This window comes from Conger conger, chromosome 1 (genome assembly GCF_963514075.1).
Source record: "Conger conger chromosome 1, fConCon1.1, whole genome shotgun sequence".
Classification (NCBI taxonomy): Eukaryota; Metazoa; Chordata; class Actinopteri; order Anguilliformes; family Congridae; genus Conger; species Conger conger.
In genome coordinates, this window is record NC_083760.1 from 5,032,308 (window position 1) to 5,052,500 (window position 20,193).

The 20,193-nt window shown below is 46.9% G+C and overlaps 1 protein-coding gene across 1 annotated transcript in view; it reads right to left on the reverse strand.

Moving 5' to 3' along the window:
• Window positions 1-17,253, reverse strand: part of myom3 (myomesin 3) — a 76,504-nt gene extending 59,251 nt beyond the window's left edge. The window contains exons 1-2 of the mRNA XM_061255471.1: window positions 17,147-17,253; window positions 9,086-9,190 (exon numbers count right to left, since the gene is read on the reverse strand). Coding sequence (XP_061111455.1) covers window positions 9,086-9,190; window positions 17,147-17,253 — 212 coding nt within the window. The remainder of the gene's footprint in view (window positions 1-9,085; window positions 9,191-17,146) is intronic.
• Between the last annotated feature and the right edge of the window lie 2,940 nt (window positions 17,254-20,193).

Consider the following 20,193-nt stretch of genomic DNA (forward strand, 5'->3'; position numbering starts at 1 on the left):
GGGAAAAAAAGAAAAATTAACCTGCAAAACCTCCGCTGAAAATACCTGTGATTGCCACGTATTCCCAGAATAATCACACACTAGGTCTGGTCGCTGAAAATGTTCCAACACTTAACCCTTCCATGCTTAATTGAACCGTGCACATACTATAATTTGATATTAAATTTTACAGTGCTGCTGGAGCAACACAGTGTCATTTCTGTTAATAGATGCGAGGGGAGGCAGCTGATTGGACGCAGCGTGCAGGCGGCTGATTGGACGCAGCGCGCAGGCGGGCAGGAAGGAGAATCAAACCTGCACTGGTGCACTGAAATGTGACCCTTTTCCTGTAGCTGTTGCTGTTTCTAGCACACAATTTATCCAACTAGAGCCATAAGCGATCGTCTGGTGAATAATCAGCGGTAAGCGGAGTGTATGAATTAACATGCAGAAGATTAGCCGGCAGCCATTTTGTGTGGTTACAGCACAGTTGTATGGTCACAGCTGAGTGGTGCCAGGCCTCCAGAGGACCCACCAGAACGCTGGCAGAAGCTGGGGTTGGTGGTTTAGTAACAGGCACCTGTGCACAGCTGCCCTCCCACATCCAAAGCGACTTACAGTTGATTAGACCGAGCAGGTGCCAATCCCCCCCGTGGAGCAATGTGGGGTTAAGGGCCTTGCTCATGGGCCCAGCAGCTGCACTGTTCTTATTGGGGCCACACTGGGGCTTGAACCGCCAACCTTCCGGGTCCCAGTCAAGCACCTTAGCCACTAGGCGACAGGCTTTCCACAATCACGATCCACCTCACCCCTGTTTGCCAATGCAATCTATCCTCCTGACTCACCGCCGCCATAAGAGTTCTTTATCTCAAGAACCATATATTCTACTTCGCTGAAACAATAAAACGGACAGGTTTTATGTTGTTAATTAATAACTACAATTACTATAATGAATGTAGCGTCCATTCACCATCTCAGAGCTTTGCTCCATTGTCAATCCTCTTTACTTGAGGTCAACTAAGGCCAGCGTTCCCTCTTGAACCCCCTAAAGAAGTGCGTAAATACAGTAATTCCCAGTAAATACAGTAGTTCCCAGTAACTTCCGGTTAACTATGGTTCAAACCTGCAACCCTCCGACTGTCAGACAACTGCTCTTACCACCTGAGCCAATGCCGCCTCAAGGCATTCTGGATCCACTAATGTAACTTTACCGTGCTTTGGGCCTTCAGGAGTTGTCTGTTTTGTGAATGTGGCGTCTTGACAGCAGTCCCCTTCGTCATAAGCTCTTCCCACCGAATTTAAACGCTCGTATTCATTGGCCCAATTCACAAGGTCAGGGATGAATGACGATTCTGCAAAACAACCGCGGATGATGAGCAAGAAATGGATGCGCAAAGTTGCCGGCTCAAAGTCCATTGTGGTTGGATAACAAAGAAAGGGAGATAGCATCTGCAGGCAATTTCGCCTCAGTCAGTAACGTCACGTTAACTTCCTGTAACTTCTTGATGAATTTGATTGGACGACAGTCCTTCCCCTTTCGTTTGCCGAGGGAGCCCGTCCTCGTCTGACTCGGAGGTCACTCAGAGGCGGCCAATCCCAGCGCAGCTCGCGAAACGGGAAAGCAATCGAGCCCACAGCTCGCCTTTCATTGCCTGGAAATCCACTTTGATCTTGTGTGGGATCAAGAGCCAAATCCCCACTTGACTGACGGCACGCACGTACACACACACACGCGCACACACACACACACACACACACACACACACACACACATTCAGACTCACATACAGGACAGGCACACCGCCATACAGAAAGACAACTGCACTGAGCAACAGGTACACACACAAGCATTAGACACAGAAACAAACAGGACTGCTGGCACACACACGTGCGCGCACATACACACACACGCACACACACACACACACACAGGCACACACAAACATAACCTTTACACGCGTCTCATAATGCACTTATGAGACGTGTGGGAAGGCTCTGTAATCCATAGATCTGTTTGGTATTTGAGTTGTATATGAGAGTTTGTTCTTTTACCTGGTGAAATAAATAAATATTTCAGTCCTCACAGTGGGCGCCCAAACTGCCGCAATCAACCCAAAAGCATCCCCAACTGAGCCTACCGGTGCCAGGGTGAGGGCCTCCAACCCGCCCGCGTCCAATTCAATCTGAACGAGCCAGTGTGTGTGTGTGTGTGTGTGTGTGTGTGTGTGTGTGTGTGCAGGGACTTACTCAAGCCCGGCGCTAAATCACACATTGATTAAAAATAAAATACCTTTTAATGAAGTGGAGAGGAAGAGAGTTCATCAAAGGAATCGCAGGGATCATGGCAGTCTGTGGCTCTGCGGTGGGAGGGAGGCTCTCACTGGCACGGTTTCTCCCTTCTCCCCTCATCCTCTCATCCCCTCATCCTCTCATCCCCACATCCCCTCATCCCTAAATCCCCTCATCCCCTCATCCCCAACTCCTCTCATCCCCTCATCCCCAACTCCTCTCATCCCCACATCCTGTCATCCTGTCATCCTCTCATCCTTTCATTCCCACATCCTCTCATCCCCTCATCCTCTCATCTCCACATCCCCTCATCCTCTCATCGCCACATCCCCTCATCCTCTCATCCCCAAATCCTCTCATCCCCAAATCCTCTCATCCTCTCATCCCCACATCCTCTCATCCCCTCATCCTCTCATCCCCACATCCTCTCATCCCCAAATCCTCTCATCCTCTCATCCCCTCATTCTCTCATCCTCTCATCCCCTCATCCCCTCATCCCCAAATCCTCTCATCCCCTCATCCTTTCATTCCCACATCCTCTCATCCCCTCATCCCCACATCCCCACATCCCCTCATCCCCTCATCCTCTCATCCTCTCATCCCCTCATCCTCTCATCCCCTCATCCCCACATCCTCTCATCCCCTCATCCCCTCATCCCCTCATCCTCTCATCCCCTCATCCCCTCATCCCCACATCCTCTCATCCCCTCATCCCCTCATCCTCTCATCCTCTCATCCCCTCATCCTCTCATCCTCTCATCCTCTCATCCCCTCATCCCCTCATCCCCTCATCCCTGCTGTCCTGCAGCTCAGCTGCGCATACGACGCAGTGACTGCATAGTGGTCGCAGCCAGACGGGGGTCCAACAGGCAGACGTTTCGGATTCAAATAGTTCTACACGCTTCCCACGAGCTTGTCTGGTGTATCGGAACCTATGGAATACTGTCAAACCCCGCCTTCTGGTCCGCATGGTTTGCTCAATTGCACCAGGCAAGATCAATCGAGCACAGAACGGTATTTGAATCCAAAACAATTACGCATTTTCACCCAGGCCCGGTGGTGACTGGGGAAAGGCCACAGTAAACTGCATCCAAACACGGGACACTAAATGGATGGATGGAATGGTTCTGTAATTATATTTTTCTGTCACACACCAAGACACACACACACAGGCACAGGCAGGCACACACACACACACACAAACACAGCAATTGGGCTCTGCAATGTCACTTTCCTCTAGCATCAGACAGTCTGCAACAGGACCAGAGCACCCCAGCGAGCTCAAAGCTGCTCTCATCTCCAGACCCACAGCTGACTGTGCCCCCCCCCCCCCCTCACGCTGTGCTGGGGAGGCCCAGGACCCAGGGCCCAGGACCCAGGGCCCAGGACTGCGGTCCCCAGAGAGAGGAGCCAGCAGCCGCTTAGACTAGCCTACCGTGAAGAACACCGTCACACACAAACCCGACTTACTGTGCGTGTGTTTCTCTGCACTACGCCCACAGTGAATTCTCTCCTCTCTGACCCTGTGTGCTTTTTCCACAGGTTTTATAGTGAGAGAGAGAGACAGAGGGAAAGAGGGAGTGAGAGAGAGGGAGGGAGGGAGAGTGTGTGAGAGGGAGAGAAATAGATCAAGAGCGAGGGAGAGAGGGAGTGAGAGAGAGGGAGGGAGAGAGTGAGAGAGAGAGAGAGTGGGAGAGACAGAGAGAAATAGTAAGAGAAATCGAGAGAGTGAGAGTGAGAGAGTGTGTGAGAGAAAGAGTGACAGAGTGACAGAGAGAAGGAAGGGAACAGAAAAGGGCCAAGTCAGGGTAAAAGAGACAGAATCAATCAGACTTCAGTCTTTGGTCGAAATCCGGTGAGATTACCAGGAATAGCTGCTCCTGATCCAAAATGAAAATTAATCAAAACTGTCCTTTCACCTTATCTAGCACCCAGCTATTCAAAGTACCCCCATACACCCGTGTCCCACCAAGACCGCTCTAAATCTGCACCCCATTACAGTTTATTTATACAGCATGTTTAATACTTTGGGTTCAAAGTGCCTTCCAGATTGGATTATTACAAGAAGTAATCCCATTACAGGAATGCAATAAATAGCAATACATTGTTGGCTATAAATATGTAATTTTCTGAAAAAATATTTTACAACAGTTTATTTGCAGAAATGGTCGTTTGAAAGCTCATATATTCAGAATAGGTGAAATTTTATTTCTGTATTATTTTGCTATGTTGTATTTTTGTAAGAAAGATTATGTACATTCTAAGACTGGGAAATGATGTAAAACAATTAAATGAAAACAGAATAAATAGTGATTGTATTAAAAAACAGCCCATCATGAGATAAAGGCAGTCCTTCGAATGTCTCTCAGCCAATCACAATGTGAGGTCGGAACTAACAGCTATAATAATTGAATAAGTTATATTAGTAAGTGAAAATTAAATTAAACATAGTTGTAACAAATGAGACATTCTCCTCACAGAAACTCTGCACTCTCTCCCCCATCCTTCTCCTCCTCGCTGAAGGGCTGTATTTTCAGGAGAATAAATATGCCTTGTCGGAAGAACGGCCTTGTTATTGCCTGACACTAAAGGAATTACCTCTCAGAGAAAGGTTTAGCCGGCGTGTTTGTGTCACAGCTAAGCACGTTAGCCACAGAGGAGGCCGGGGGACTCTCCATCAGGGGCGGACAGCCTGCACTGTGTTCAGGCGGGGGTTATGGGGGTGGAGGGGTGTAGTGGAGGGGGAGGGAGGTGATGTTAAATGTCAGCCAGCAGAGGGATTGGCACCTCCTGCCCGTTAGAAAGCCTCCCGCTGGAGGCCGAGCTGGGGAATCATGGGACAGCTGCGACAGCGAGTCCCAAAGCTCCAACCACAGCCACAACCACAGCTCCAACCACAGCCACAACCACAGCTACGACCACAGCTACACCCACAGCCACAACCACAACCACAGCCACAGCCACAGCCACAACCACAGCCACAACCACAGCAACACCCACAGCCACAACCACAGCCACAACCACAGCTACAACCACAGCTACAACCACCGCTACAACCACAGCTACAACCACCGCTATAACCACAGCCACAACCACAGCCACAACCACCGCTACAACCACAGCTACAACCACAGCCACAACCACAGCCACAACCACAGCTACAACCACCGCTATAACCACAGCCACACCCACAGCCACAACCACAGCTACAACCACCGCTATAACCACAGCCACAACCACAACCACAACCACAGCTACAACCACCGCTATAACCACAGCCACAACCACAGCCACAACCACAGCCACAACCACCGCTACAACCACAACTACAATCACAGCCACAACCACAGCTACAAAGGCAACAGCAACACCCACAGCTAAAAAGACAGCAGCAACATCCACAGCTAAAAAGGCAACAGTTCAAAGGCATAACTTCAGGTGTACAATCCCTTTATCGCCCCGGCCCCGCCCCTCCAAACAGTACTGCATCTAAACCAGTCAATCACAGACAGTGTGAGTGCTAGAACTCAGTTCAACTTGTATCTGTTTTGATAATAATAATTCCAGAAGTGTAAACCTTGCCCATCTGCTCCTCCTAGGAGGCTCCAGATACACCAGGCAAGATCAGTGGAGCACAGAAAAGTATTTGAATCCGAAAACAAATGCTATTTGACCCCTTGTCTTTTGAGCCTTTGAGCGATGCGATGATATGAATGATGCAGGACCTTCAGGTAGTCAGGAATAAATGTAAAAATAGGACACTGTGGGATAAATCTATGGGACAGACCAGCGACAGGCCTGTGTGGCAGGAACAGAGAGAATAAATGATCATGAGGGAGAGAAGTGCCTTAATCACACCCCTCTGCCCCCACACACGCCACCGCCACTCTCCCATAATTCATTGCAAGACACACAGAGAAAGACATTCCCTGGAGCTCTGCAGCTTTTGAAAGGATGCTGTAGCAATTATGTTTTCTTTTTTTATATTAAAAAATAGACTAAAAAAAGAGGAGTTTTTTGATGTTGTTTAATCGCGAGCTCGGAAAGCAATGGCCTTTTATCTCGTCTGTTTTCAAATAATTATTTGAAAACAATTTTACCCTTTTCATACCAGGGCAATTCTAACAGACTGGTGATAATTTGTTTTAGGAAAAAGGAAACATTTACTTTTCCAATCAATATTCAGGTAATGATTTCTGGGCCTTCAGGATAGTCTTTGATATATGATTGAACATTTTACTTCAGTATATAAGTTATTTATGCTCACTGTGATGAAAATCTTGCTTCAACTGGAAAATGCTGAGCAATTAAATTTCAGTTGTGTGATCTTGAGAAGAAAAATGAAAGGACTTCCTCTCAGGTTCACTTAACTTATCATTTTAATGCAGCACGGACAATAACTTTTTAAAGTTGGGGCAAGAATATTTTTTAACCGTAACAGCAACCTTCACCAAAGTGCAGGCAAACACGCGGTCTCTACCGTGTGAACACCCATCCTGCCAGGGACAAGCAAACAGCCAATCACGAGGTGTCTTGCTGATGGGCCTACCCATCATAGTCAGGGTTCGAGACCACGAGGCTCCCTGAAAACGGTGCCTGAACAGGATGAACCACCCGACAACCTGAGACTTAGCATTCCACTAGCACAGCTCCACAGAGCACAGCTTAACCCACAGAGCACAGCTCAACCCCACAGAACACAGCTTAACCCCACAGAACACAGCTCAACCCCACAGAACACAGCTTAACCCCACAGAACACAGCTCAACCCCACAGAACACAGCTTAACCCCACAGAACACAGCTTAACCCACAGAGCACAGCTCAACCCCACAGAACACAGCTTAACCCCACAGAATTTGGCAGCTGCAGGGATCCAGTGTAGTGGGAATGTGTCTGATCCTGGGCTACAGTGCGGTCCCAGGGAAAACAGCCCTGTCTGTGCAGACAAACACACCCCACTCCGCTGCTCTGTGAGTGTTAACCCGGAGGATGAGGAACAGATGCGGTTTAAGTTTAAATGGTAAATGGTTCGTATTTATATAGGGCCTTTATCCAAAGTGCTGTACAGTTGATGCTTCTCATTCACCCATTCATACACACATTCACACACCAATGGCGATTGGCTGCCATGCAAGGCATACATCAGTTTTAGAGGTAGGCTATGAGCAGCCACGCGCTAACAGCAATAGCCTTCCCCAGCCCCTGAGATAGACCCGATCGCTGTGTTCTTCAAAGAACAGAGAACTATTTATTTATTTATTTATCTCGTTCATATTTTCTCAGACTTTTGAAAACCCAATTTGTGTAATTGCAGATGCCTTGACTGTCAGTTCAAAAGAGCACAGACAAGTACATGCTCGACTTCAAAGCCACACGCTTCTTTTCTTTGAGCTTGCATAGATCTTGAGATCCAATGTGCCAACTCAGATTGTGCATGTGCCAACTGAGATCCTGCATGTGCCAACTGAGACCCTGTATGCGCCAAGTGAAATCTTGTATGTGCCAACTCAGATTGTGCATGTGCCAACTGAGATCCTGTATGTGCCAACTGAGATCCTGTATGTGCCAAGCGAGACCCTGTATGTGCCAACTGAGATCCTGTATGTGCCAACTGAGATCCTGTATGTGCCAAGCGAGACCCTGTATGTGCCAACTGAGATCCTGTATGTGCCAACTGAGATCTTGTATGTGCCAACTGAGATCCTGTATGTGCCAACTGAGATCCTGTATGTGCCAAGCGAGACCCTGTATGTGCCAACTGAGATCCTGTATGTGCCAACTGAGATCTTGTATGTGCCAACTGAGATCCTGTATGTGCCAAGCGAGACCCTGTACGTGCCAACTGAGATCCTGTATGTGCCAAGCGAGACCCTGTACGTGCCAACTGAGATCCTGTATGTGCCAACTGAGATCCTGTATGTGCCAACTGAGATGCTCCCTCCCTGGGTGATGTTATGGTCATAAAATGGCAGCCCTGGGGTGTCTCGGTGGCGCAGCCTGCAGAGCACTGACCGCATGCTCATTGTGAGCCGCGACGTCAACGGTTCGAATCCGACACCCTCTGACAATTTGTCGCATGTCTTTCCCTCTCTCTCGCCCCCATTCTTCCTGTCTCTATATACTGTCCAATAAAGCTGAAAAAAGGCTAAAAAATATCTTTAAAAAAAAAAAAAAAATGGCTGCCCTAACATGGCCTTGAATGAGCTACCAGACTTTAGGACACATCCAGACACTCAGTCAGAGAATAAGCCATCCAGTAGCCCACCAGAAAACTATACACTCACTGAGCACTTTATTGGGCAGACCTGTACATCAGCTTGTTAATGCAAATATTTAATCAGCCAATCATGTGGCAGCAACTAATTGCATAAAAGCATGCAGGCATGGTAAAGAGGTTCAGTTGTTTTTCAGACCAAATGTCAAAATGGGGAAGAAATGTGATCTTAGCGACTTTGACCTTGAAATGACTGTTGATGCCAGACTTGGTGGTTTGAATATCTGCTGATCTCCTTCAGAGGAGAAGGGTCAGACTGGTCAAAGCTGGCAGGAAGTTGACAGTAACGACAGATAACAACAGATTACAACAGCGGGATGCAGAAGAGCATCTCTGAACACACAGCAGCGTGTGGCTACAGTAAGTCTGTAAGTAAGTCTAATAAATACCTAATAAACTGCTTACTGAGTGTATTTGATTGATCTGACAATCAACTCGACCCGCCAAATCGATTTGACAACACAAGGTGGCGTTCCCCTTCAAAGCGGTTGCCGTGGCCTACCGTCAGGGGTCGTCGCCGCGGCAACGGTCGCTAACGTACCATGTCCTGTGGCGTGTGTCGCTGCCAAAGTTCAGGAGCTCCTTGGCAGAGATGAGGTCGCCGGGGATGATGGGATAGTATTCGGAGTAGGAGGCCTCTTCGTCACTGTCAATGAAAAACCATAAACAACAAATTACCAAAAAAACACACACTGAGCAAATCGCCATGGGGATGGGGCGGGCTGGCCAGAGGAGCCCCCACAGACAGGGAATGCCCCCCCCCACCTTCCCCCCTCCTCCTCCCAATTATGGATTCATCACTGTAGTTAAGCACAATTGTAATTAAATATGCAGTCGAAAGCCTCCTGAGAATCACCCACTGATGTAATCAAAGCCTTGTTAAGGCTAATTCGATGTGGGATGTAATGAACTTGAGCTTGAGGAAACTGAAATTTGACGCACGTTAAAAGCGAGGCTCTTTCCCTCCGCGGTATTCGGGAAGCAGAGCCTTTATTTCGGGGATGTGATCAGTCTCACCGTTCCTCTGGCCGGCTGCCAGAGCAACGAACAAATGTTCAGCAATACTCAATCGCACCAGTAGGGGGGAGTGATGCGTTCATAACGCAACGTCTGCAGCCCTGCTGACAGTTGCCACGGCATGATACTTTTGTGGCAACCTGTTTATAAACTCTGTCTCACTTTAGTAGACAACCTTTTCCATGCAATAAGCAGTAGGCTAATTGCATAGGCTCGTGGTAATGTTTATTCAAGCTAACTTTGTTGATCAGCGTTTTATCCCCAATAGAATATGGAAAGAATGTTTTGTGTACGCGCAGTGCACACGCACATCACCACATTCCAAAGCAATCTACTACCAAATTAGGCCATTTCATGTACTACGTGTGAAGGCTATTCAAGGATAGCGTGTGATTTATGCATTACAAGGTTTAATTTATCGCTAACGATGCCCCTCCTCCTCCACACACACACACACACACACACTCATAGACACAAATCTGCGGGCACAAAAATGCCAAGGGACCACAGAAAAAGCAGGAAAATAACTCAAGCGGGCGAGCGGCTGTATAATATTGAACCCCCACGAGCAGAATTCATAGTTCATCCGAAGTGACGGAGAACAACGCCGGCGTTCCAATGAAATTTTCAGCAGCCGCGAGAGCGGTGTTGCCGAAAATCCTTCGCCCGGTCGTGATTTACTGCGCGGTACCTACAAACCGCAGGCATCCGTCCGCTCGGAGCTCCACCAGAGCCACAATTATATTCTCTAGCAGCTGGCTCCCCAGGAAACAGGCATAATAAACCGTCGGTCTTGTAATTATAGCTTTGCTACTTTTAAGGGGTGCCGTAAAGATAAAGTAAAATAAAAAACAAACAGAAAATAATTAAACGCAATTACGACAGCGAAGGTTTAAAGAACGTCTTTGAGCCAACAACTCGCCATTCGCATATCGGACAGCATATCAAACAGGCTACAACTCATTTTTACACGCTGAGAACAGGCGGACCCTGCGTGAGAGTTCAGGTTATGGCGGAGGGAAAAAAATAAAACAGGCGAGGCGTCAGTCGAACTTAATTACGACAGCAGCATAGCTGGCTTATCTACTGCGATGACACGGGGGTTAACATTTAGCACTCTAAAGCAACACAGTAAAACAGCACACCCTAATACAAACAAAGCCGGGCGACTTTAGTGTAACAGCAAATGGAGCTTCCCTAATGAAGACGTGATAAATGTAACTTTAGCAGCCTAGGGTAGCCGCCTGTCGCGGTTTTCCCGCGATCGTCCTTCTTTTTAATAGCCAGTCGCGAAAAATGTATTCTCTCTCCCAATAGTCTCGATACATTTTTACCGTTTCTGTTCAATTAACTGTTTAGATTTTGTCTGTATGTCCATCTTGAAATATTTCCACCTGGCGTGCACTGTCATTGGCTCTGGTGTGACGTGCCTAGCCCATCTATCAGCCCTGGCGGCCTAAGGCCCACCCCAGGAGCCCCGTTCTCCGCCGCCCACCTGTGTTTTGTGTCTAGACAAAAATTCAGTTAAATATGAAGGAAAAACAGCGCTGTAAAATCAGGCAAAAACAAAGAAGTACCAGAGTTTTGTATTTAGCAAAAATCGCAAAAAAAACTAGCAACTGTTATAAGAAAAGGGTCACCAAAGGAAGACAGGATAGCACTAGCAGAGCTTAGCAGTGCATACCCCCAGAGTGCTTTACGGCCTCAGCTACTTATCTACGGATTGCGGCGCTAAAGTAAGTGCGAAAATCTTTCACGATACGAGTATTGCCAGGAAAAAAGGCATGTAGAAGAGCAAAAAGTTCAAACAAAAATCTCCCAGCGCCTTATAGCCGGACAGGAGCGTTAAAGTGAACCTTTGGACGTATGATTAGATTTTGTAATAGATTATAATGAGTCAGTGTATGTTTACTCGTTAAAGTAAAATAAATTGCGTTTAATGTAGAAACGGACAGCAGCATACAAAGGAGTCCAGAGAGTGCAACTGCCTCAGGGAGTGCGTCACCCCCCCCCTCGCGCAGTGTTCTGGAGCTATGGATTATTAACCACATGATTTATCATCTTTACCGAGTCATAAAACGACTATTGCCCCACCGCAAATTAATATTTTTCAAGTTCTTACTCTTTACAGCACTTGCCTACTGGCACCTGTAGCCCGCGTCTGCATTTTAACTTTGATTCCGGTGGGTAGACGAGACGGCGAGTCATAAATTAATACTTGTTTGAATGACCGTAACGGTCATAAACCGGTGCCCTGTTCGCTTTTATGTTTTCCGTCTCGTAGCCTAGCGACTGGCCTAATACTTTAGGCTACTCGGCTTTGTGCTTTGTGCAGTTTGTGCGTCTCCCTTTCGCTTATGAGTTACGACCTGCGTCCTCAGTGAGACGTGTCCTCGTTTTCGTGCTTCGAGGTCATCGTCTGTTGGCATGAACCTGTTGTTCTCCTTCCAAGAGTTTCCATGCAGAATTTGGATTACAAGACATTTTAACACAGATCTGGGTTTTCCAACAAATGTTGTGTCAATTAGATAAGATAAGATAAGAATTATGGTATTTACCCAATTCTGGGCCATGAGTTTGGATTGTAAAAAAAATAGTGCCACGACCTACAAAATGTATTCCCTGCTGAATACAGAAACACACACTGTGTATCACAGCCCAAGCTACAGTAGGTTTTGAAACAGCTGGTAGCTGGTTGACCAGTTCTGACCAGCTCTGACCAGCTCCCAGCTTGACACGGTTTGACCAGCTCAAGCTATGTTTTGAAACAGCTGGTAGCTGCTGGTGGACCGGGAGTTGAGTTCACAGTGAAGAAACTGGTTTTTCTGTTTTCAAAGCTTGTTTTTTTTTTTTTTTTAGCGAAGCGACTTTAATCCATCCGCCGTTACCTTCTCCTTCCCCTTTTCCCGCGACGCGGCGTTATCTGCAGAGACAGGACTTCCCCAAGTCTGCCCCAGAGGCACGCTCCGCTGTCGTTCGCCACTTCGGGGAAACCGCGAATTGTCAGGGCGCCACGAGCTTTGACATTTACGACCACCTGCGCTCCAAATTGCAGTTTTTCTTTAGTAAATAAGGACGGCGTGCCTCGAGGAATTAATACGCCGTGTTTGGTTAAGCCAAATAAATTAGATTTGCTCTCTCACAAGAACGGCCGGCGATTTCATTATCTGCGGTGAGCTCCGTGGCCGAGGAGGTTTCCTGAGGTTATATTTGCCCGTTCGCTCGCTTAATTGAACGGCCGGGGGGAATCAGATGGGGTCCTGTTTGTGTGATTTTTGGACACCTGTGGTCAGCTGGCTAATGAAAACAATAACCTGTCCCTGGAACATAGGGCCGCTGTGTCTGCTGCTTTTTTTAGCCGTTCCGGCACTCGAGTGCCTAATTTTAGTCGTCGAGTGGCTAAAGAGTCTGCACTCCTTCCTTGCTTCCGAGGCCCAGACTGGCTGCTGATTGAAAGGAAATCATAAAAGCCAGCGGAGACACAATAGCTCTCCAGGACTGGAGTTTGAGACCATTTGGATTGTTACCTATGAAATGCTCTCAAAAAGGCCTCCTGGTCTGCTTGTTTGGCTCGATTTCACCGGGCAAGATCAATTGAGCATCGAAAAGTATTTGAATCCAACACAATGATTTAATTTACCCTGGTCTGGTGTGAGTATGTGTGGTGTGGGTATAATGTGTGTGTGTGTGTGTGTGTGTGTGTGTGTGTTTGTGTGTGTATATATATATGTATAATGTGTGTGCGTGTGTGTGCATGTGTGTATAATGTGTGTGTGTGTGTGTGTGTGTATAATGTGTGCGTGTGTGTGTGTGTATAATGCGTGTGTGTGTGCGTGTGTGTGGCGGGGGACCTGCTTGGAGTACCACAGCCTGCTCTGAGCCCATTGTGAACCATGCCAGTCCTCCCTGAGCCCAGAATGCCCGGCAGATGTCAACGGGGTATTACCCGAGACAACAGCCTGCAGCACCTTGGCTTAACATTCAGATCCGCTGTGATATTGATGGTCTTGGTATTGGCAATCTATCTCAGGGTATTAAATTAAGACAGGCCTGGCCTGCAGGCCTGGAACCTGCGTGATGATTAAAGAAGAATAAAAAAAATAATAATTATGCCAATTTAATTCGAATGCTTGAAGCTCGGCGCGTTAAATCTGGGCTCTGTCGACCAGCACTGGCACAGATCGGGGCAGAGGGGGTGGGGGCAGGGGGTGGTGGGGGGGCTGGTCATCCAGCACTCTGCTATGATTTTTTGGAAAGCACTCCGGCACAAAATGGCTGCCACCACCACAACGGTTCATGGCAACAAAAGCTGTGCACTACGGGAATCTGCGGGAAAGGTGCTCAATAACAGCATGCCTTGAATACAAACATTGTCATTGTTATTATTACTATACCACATTATCTTTCTCCTTTATTGGTGATGCATTTTCATACTGAGGGAAGAGGTTTTTTTTTCCATGAATTGTAATTTTTCAAAAACGTGAAGGTTATTTTTTAAAAGGCATTGGATCTCTTGATACGAGTGTAAATGTGAATGCAAAAGCAATACTTGAAGATACTTCATTGAGGCCTGAGGGGTAATTTTTCCTCTGCATTTGAGCTGTCTGAGTTACAGTGGGCAGCCGTGTACACACCAGACATTACAATCCATGTTATTTAGCTGACGCTTTTATCTAAAGCGACGTACAGTTGATTAGACTAAGCTTTCCTACAGTTTTACAGATCTCATTGTGGCTATACCAGGGACCTTGTGGGTTGCAGTCATGTACCTTAGACACTAGGCTACAGGCTGCCCCAGTCATGTACCTTAGCCACTAGGCTACAGGTTGCCCCAGTCATGTACCTTAGCCACTATGCTACAGGTCGCAGTCATGTACCTTAGCCATTACGCTACAGGTTGCCCCAGTCATGTACCTTAGCCACTACGCTACAGGCTGCCCTACAGACGTGCCGGAGACATGGTGTGGGAGATTTAAAAAATGGAAGGAAATGTTTGAGCGGAACTCATGCTGTAAGTTCTTTAGTCCGTGTGACAGAAACAGTGTTTATGACCCGTGTCAGCCCGTGACCTGTGGCCCACCCCTGGGTTTCATACCTTCAGGTGTACTAGAAACCTTCAGCTGTACTAGAAACCTTCCGCCGTACGAGAAAACCTTCAGCTGTACCAGAACTCCATTGCTGTCAAACAGCAGTTCAAATTTCCGATCTTATGCCAACACGGAAGGTTAAAATGTGTGTGCACCAGAGACAAGTAGCACTCTTCTTCACCTCATATGCCAGTAGAGATATAAATATTCAGCATCACGCAGCAGGGGAATGAGGCGAGGGGATGAAGGCTTTCCTTCGTATCAAGATGGCGTCCGTTTGCAGAGAGATGTGACTGAGCCCCGCGTTCTATTTCTCATCCTGGGGATGGGGGTGTCCTTCATTATTCAGTTAACTGTTTTTTAGTTTTTTTTTTTCAGTTGGGATGGGGTGTGGTGGTGGTGGTGGTGGTGGTGGTGTGGGGAGAGAATAAAAATCTAACGAAAAGCAGAAGTCTCCTCTGCAAGTTCGGGAAAGGGGAACTTCCCTGGCAGACACAGACGGAACCGAACGAATATCTCCGTGGGAAATCTGAAGTGGGAGAGAAACAGCGTTGCGAGGCGTGTGAGGGTTTTGTCATTTCTTTTCAAATTCGCTCTCGGATTTTCCCCCAACACGCTGAGGCTCGTTAACAAAGCGACGGCTCTGTCCGGGAAGAGGGGCAAGAACGCATTATTGAGTTTTAAAGGTGGCACCCTGGACCTGTGGTCCTCACTCCTGGTCCTGGAGAGCCGCAGGGTGTGCTGGTTTTTGTTTTCACCTTATAATCAGCAATCGATTCAGACCCAAGAAACCAGGTGAGGTTGAATTAACTGTGTAATCAACTGCTTTAATTGATCAGTGAGGACCCCAGCACAGCCTGCAGCTCTCCAGGACCGCTTTTATCCAAGGCAACTTACATTTGATTAGACTAAGCAGGAGCAATGCAGGGTTAAGGGCCTTGCTCAAGGGCCCAACGGCTGTGCAGATCTCTTTGTGGCTACACCGGGGACTGAACCACCGACCTTGCGGGTCCCCGTCATGTACCTTAACCACTACGCTACAGGCTGCCCCTGATGAATGTTGATCGAAGCCCTCCCTCCCTAGGCAGCGATACAACCAGTTACACACAGCTCTGTGGGACTTTTTATATTTTTTACAAACACAACTTTATTACGACTTTACTGGCCAATGCCACTCAGGGAGGCCTAGGAGCTCTTGGCTAAATAATAATAATAATAATAATAATAATAATAATAATAATAATAATAAAATACTTAAACTGGATAGCATCATAGGTCAAGACATTAAAAGAAAAAAAAAAAATGTTAATTTGCTATGGTCGAGTGCTATCGGGTGCTTTTTGCATTTTACTGTCTGTCCCTTAGGACTGCACCCCCCACCCCCTCACCCCTCCGCCCCCCAGGACCCAGCCCACGGGCGCAGGTTTCTCATTCCATAATTACAATCTCTCCGTTTTAACGAGGGGTAAATTGTTCTTCATTAGCGGCTTTTAATGTTTATTGAAGGATGATTTAGCCTCTCGAGGACCACATTACCTCGGAAATTATATCAATTAGTCCCATAAACTAATGATTTTATTTGGCTGATTATTCTTGTGTAAAAAAGGTTACTTTTTTTTTTGTGAAGATTCAATTACTGGGTGACAGGTGAAGTCAGCGTGTGTTCTAAGTGCTGCAAGTGTGGACACCTGGTCACTTAAACTTGAGCAAAGGAGGGAATTTCGGCCAAAGAGGGTTCAGTATTACACTTGGCGACGAGCCAAACAAACTCACACTTGAACATGTTTTTACGAACTTAATTAAGACCAAAAGAGACGCACTGTATGTCAGGTTAGCTTGCCCTTGACCGAGGCACTGGCCTCAGAACTGGAGTTGGTCCCCGGGTGCTGGACTGTAACTGCCCACTAACTAGGTCAAATAAAGCAACTGGGGTATTTCTGTTCTTCATTTCAGACCTGGGTCAAATGTGTCATTGTTTTGGATTAAAATATTATATTTCCTATGCTTGATTGATCTTGCCTTGTGCAATTGATCAAAGCAAGAGGACCAGATGGCAGGGTTTTCACTTGTTGGTAGTATCCCATAGGTTTCATTACAACTAGACTAAGCTTATAAAAGTATTAAAAACAAAAGCAATGATATAAAATGGTAGGCGTAGCGCCTTTATTCAAAGTGCTGTACAATTGATGCCTCTCATTCACACAGTCACACACCAATGGCAATTGGCTGCCATGCAAGGTACCAACCAGCTCATCAGGAGCATTTGGGGGTTAGGTGCCTTGCTCAGGGACACTTCGACACAGCCCGGGCGGGGGATCGAACCGGCAACCCTCCGACTTGCCAGACGACTGCTCTTACTGCCTGAGCCATGTCACCTCTATGTTGTGTATATTTGCCCCAGGTCTGGTCAATGCTTGTAGTCGTGTATGGGCCTCGTCAATGAACAGGTAAAAGGGGAGACGCATGGTGACAAAGGGGGAGTTTTAGGGGTTCCCCACCTGGACTGGAACTTGGTCCTCTTGACCTGGGCGTCAAGCTTCATGCTCTGCGACATCTGTCGACTCTCCTCTTCCTGGCAACGGAATGTCACCGTCTTGGTTGCCATGGTGAGCCCTCGGGAGTAGAACGTTGGGCGGTTTGCAGTCTTTGGCGTGTGGGAGGAACTCTTTCAGTGCTGCTGGCTGTCTGAGCCTCACCTGTGTGAAAACACCTGAGTTAGGAGCTCACTTTCTGAGCTGTGAGAGGGTCACTCTTCTTTCTCAGACTGACCCAGCAGCGGAATGGATTAATTTGTTCCAGCGATGCACACAAACTGGAATTTAATTCATTCATTAAAGATTTCCCCATAGAAAACTGTGGACTGTGATTTTTAAATTTCTTAAAATCTCATGTTGCACAGGGATCAGCAACTCACGGTCCTCGAGGGCCAAGAACTGCTGGTTTTCCACCCTCCCTTTACCTGGGAGTCAAGTGTGTCCACCCTCCCTTTACCTGGGAGTCAGGTGTGTTCACCCTCCCTTTACCTGGGAGTCAGGTGTGTTCACCCTCCCTTTACCTGGGAGGACGGTCTGAATTAATCAGGTGAAAAGAAAACCAGGGCTGGATTTGGATCTGAGGCCCAGAGTTGATGATCCCTGGTCTAAGAACTGGAGCCTGTAAGTAAGAATTCTGTTCTGTATGTAACCTGCAGCCTACCCTACCCTGGTAACAGTGCGTGTGTGTGTGTGTGTGTGTGTGTGTGTGTATATATATATATATGAGAGAGATAGTATGTGTGCTTATCTGTGTGTGTGTGTGTGTGTGTGCATGTGTCTCTGTGTGTGTGTGTGTGTGTGTGTGTATATATATGAGAGAGATAGTATGTGTGCTTATCTGTGTGTGTGTGTGTGTGTGTGTGTGTGCGTGCGTGTATGTGTCTGTGTATATATAGCAGAGAGAGACAGTATGTGTGCTTATCTGTGTGTGCGTGTGTGTATGAGTGTGTGTAAGTGTGTGTGTAAGAGAGAGATAGTATGTGTGCTTATCTGTGTGTGTCTGTGTGAGTGTAAGTGTGTGTGTGTGTGTATATATATATGAGAGATAGTATGTGTGCTTATGTGTGTGTAAGTGTGTGTGTGTGTGTGTGTGTGTATATATATATGAGAGAGATAGTGTGTGTGTGAATGTGTGTCTGTGTGAGTGTGTAAGTGTGTGTGTGTGTGTGTGTATGTATATATATATGAGAGAGATAGTCTGTGTACTTATCTGTGTGTGAGTGTGTGTGTGTGTGTGTGGAATGGCTTCACACGTCTAAAGCAGACAGAGTGAATGATGTGTTCCAGGATCGGGGAGTCACACTGAGTCTCTGCAGAGGAGATAAATTCCGGGTGTGAAGAGGGAGGGATGAGAGCGGGAGCAGAGCTCTTCACTTCCTGTCTCCTCGGGCCGAAAATAACCTTCAGTTCACACTCTTAATCTTAAACGTCATTTCACTGAAATAATTAAAACCCAGGATCCAGACAGCAGTGTGGGAGGTGTGTAATTGTTTTTAACGACGGGCGATGTTTGTTTTAATGTGCATCATTAATTTCTGTTATTGTATAGATGTACAGGGAGCGCTGTAAGTAATGCGAGAAAGACATTTGGCGCTGTACTCCACAATTATGGATTTGTAATCATAATTGCATTTTCAGCTTTTATTAAAGAGTAAGTTCTGATATTTTCATTCCACCATGTAGAAATCACAGCACGTTATACCTAGTCCCCCATTTCAGGGCGCAGTAGTATTTGGGACCAGTGGCTTCACAGGTTCTTTTGATTTGTCAGGTGTGTTCAATCGCTTCCTTAGTGCAGGTATAAAAGAGCTTTCAGTATCTAGTCTTGATTCTAAGCTCCTGATTATGTGTCAAGACAGTCTGGCCAATCAGTAGCGCTGATTGTTCAGCTATTACGAAAAGAAGAGAAGAATCTCAGGACTGGATTTGGATTGATTTCAATTTTGATAACCATGTCTTAATCCAGGGGTTCTCAATCTTATCCATAAAGGGCAAGTGTGATCCAGGTTTTCCTTCCATCCAAGCAGTTACACACCTGATTAAATACTCGAGTCTTTGCTCAGGACTTTGATTCGTAGAATCAGGTGCGTAACCGTTTAGTAGCCTGCACCCACACTGGCCCTTTCTGGATAACATTGTGTACCTCTGTTTTAAGGGAAACGTTTAGTTAAATAAAATAATACTCAATAGTAATATAGTAAATAATGGAATTCCTTAATTGGAGGTCCAAGCATAAGCTTGTTGGACTGGAGCTCTGAGACGTGAGTCAGCGAATCATTGTCTGCTGCAGAGCATTCAAGTGCTAGACGTGACATCACTGTGACATCATCGATTGAGGAGCAATCAGAGTGTACGTTCCCATGGTAAGGGAGTGGCATGGCCGAATGCAACATTAGTGAATCATTTACACATGAATCACGTATAATCACTTGTAAAGTCCAAGGGTCACTCACACCTCACGCCCACTCACACACGTACACAAACATGCACACACACACATATACAGGCACACGTGCATACCCACAAACACGCATACACACACGCACACATACACACATGCATACACTCATACACACAAACGCGCACACATGCACACACATATGCAGGCACGCACACATACACTCAGATTCACACCCAAACACGCTCACACACAAACACGCACACATACACGCATGCATACACTCACACACACAAACACGCACAGATGCCCACACACACACACACACACACACACACACAAACATGCACCAATACACACGCTCACACACAAACACAGTATGAGGGTGAATATTAGGGGAGGATGAAGGAGAAATAAGAGAGACGTTGTTGGGTAAGTGGTTTTCAGCTGCCAGTAAATGAATTGTTCCTTTGAGGACAAGTGGCCACGTAATAATTCATTAGTTCAGGTCTGGATTTCAGCAGCCTGCACCCTTTAAAGCCATTAATCACCCCCGCCCCCCCGCCCCCACCCGGCCCGCCCAACAAGGAACAAGACTGTTTCGTGATGTGGT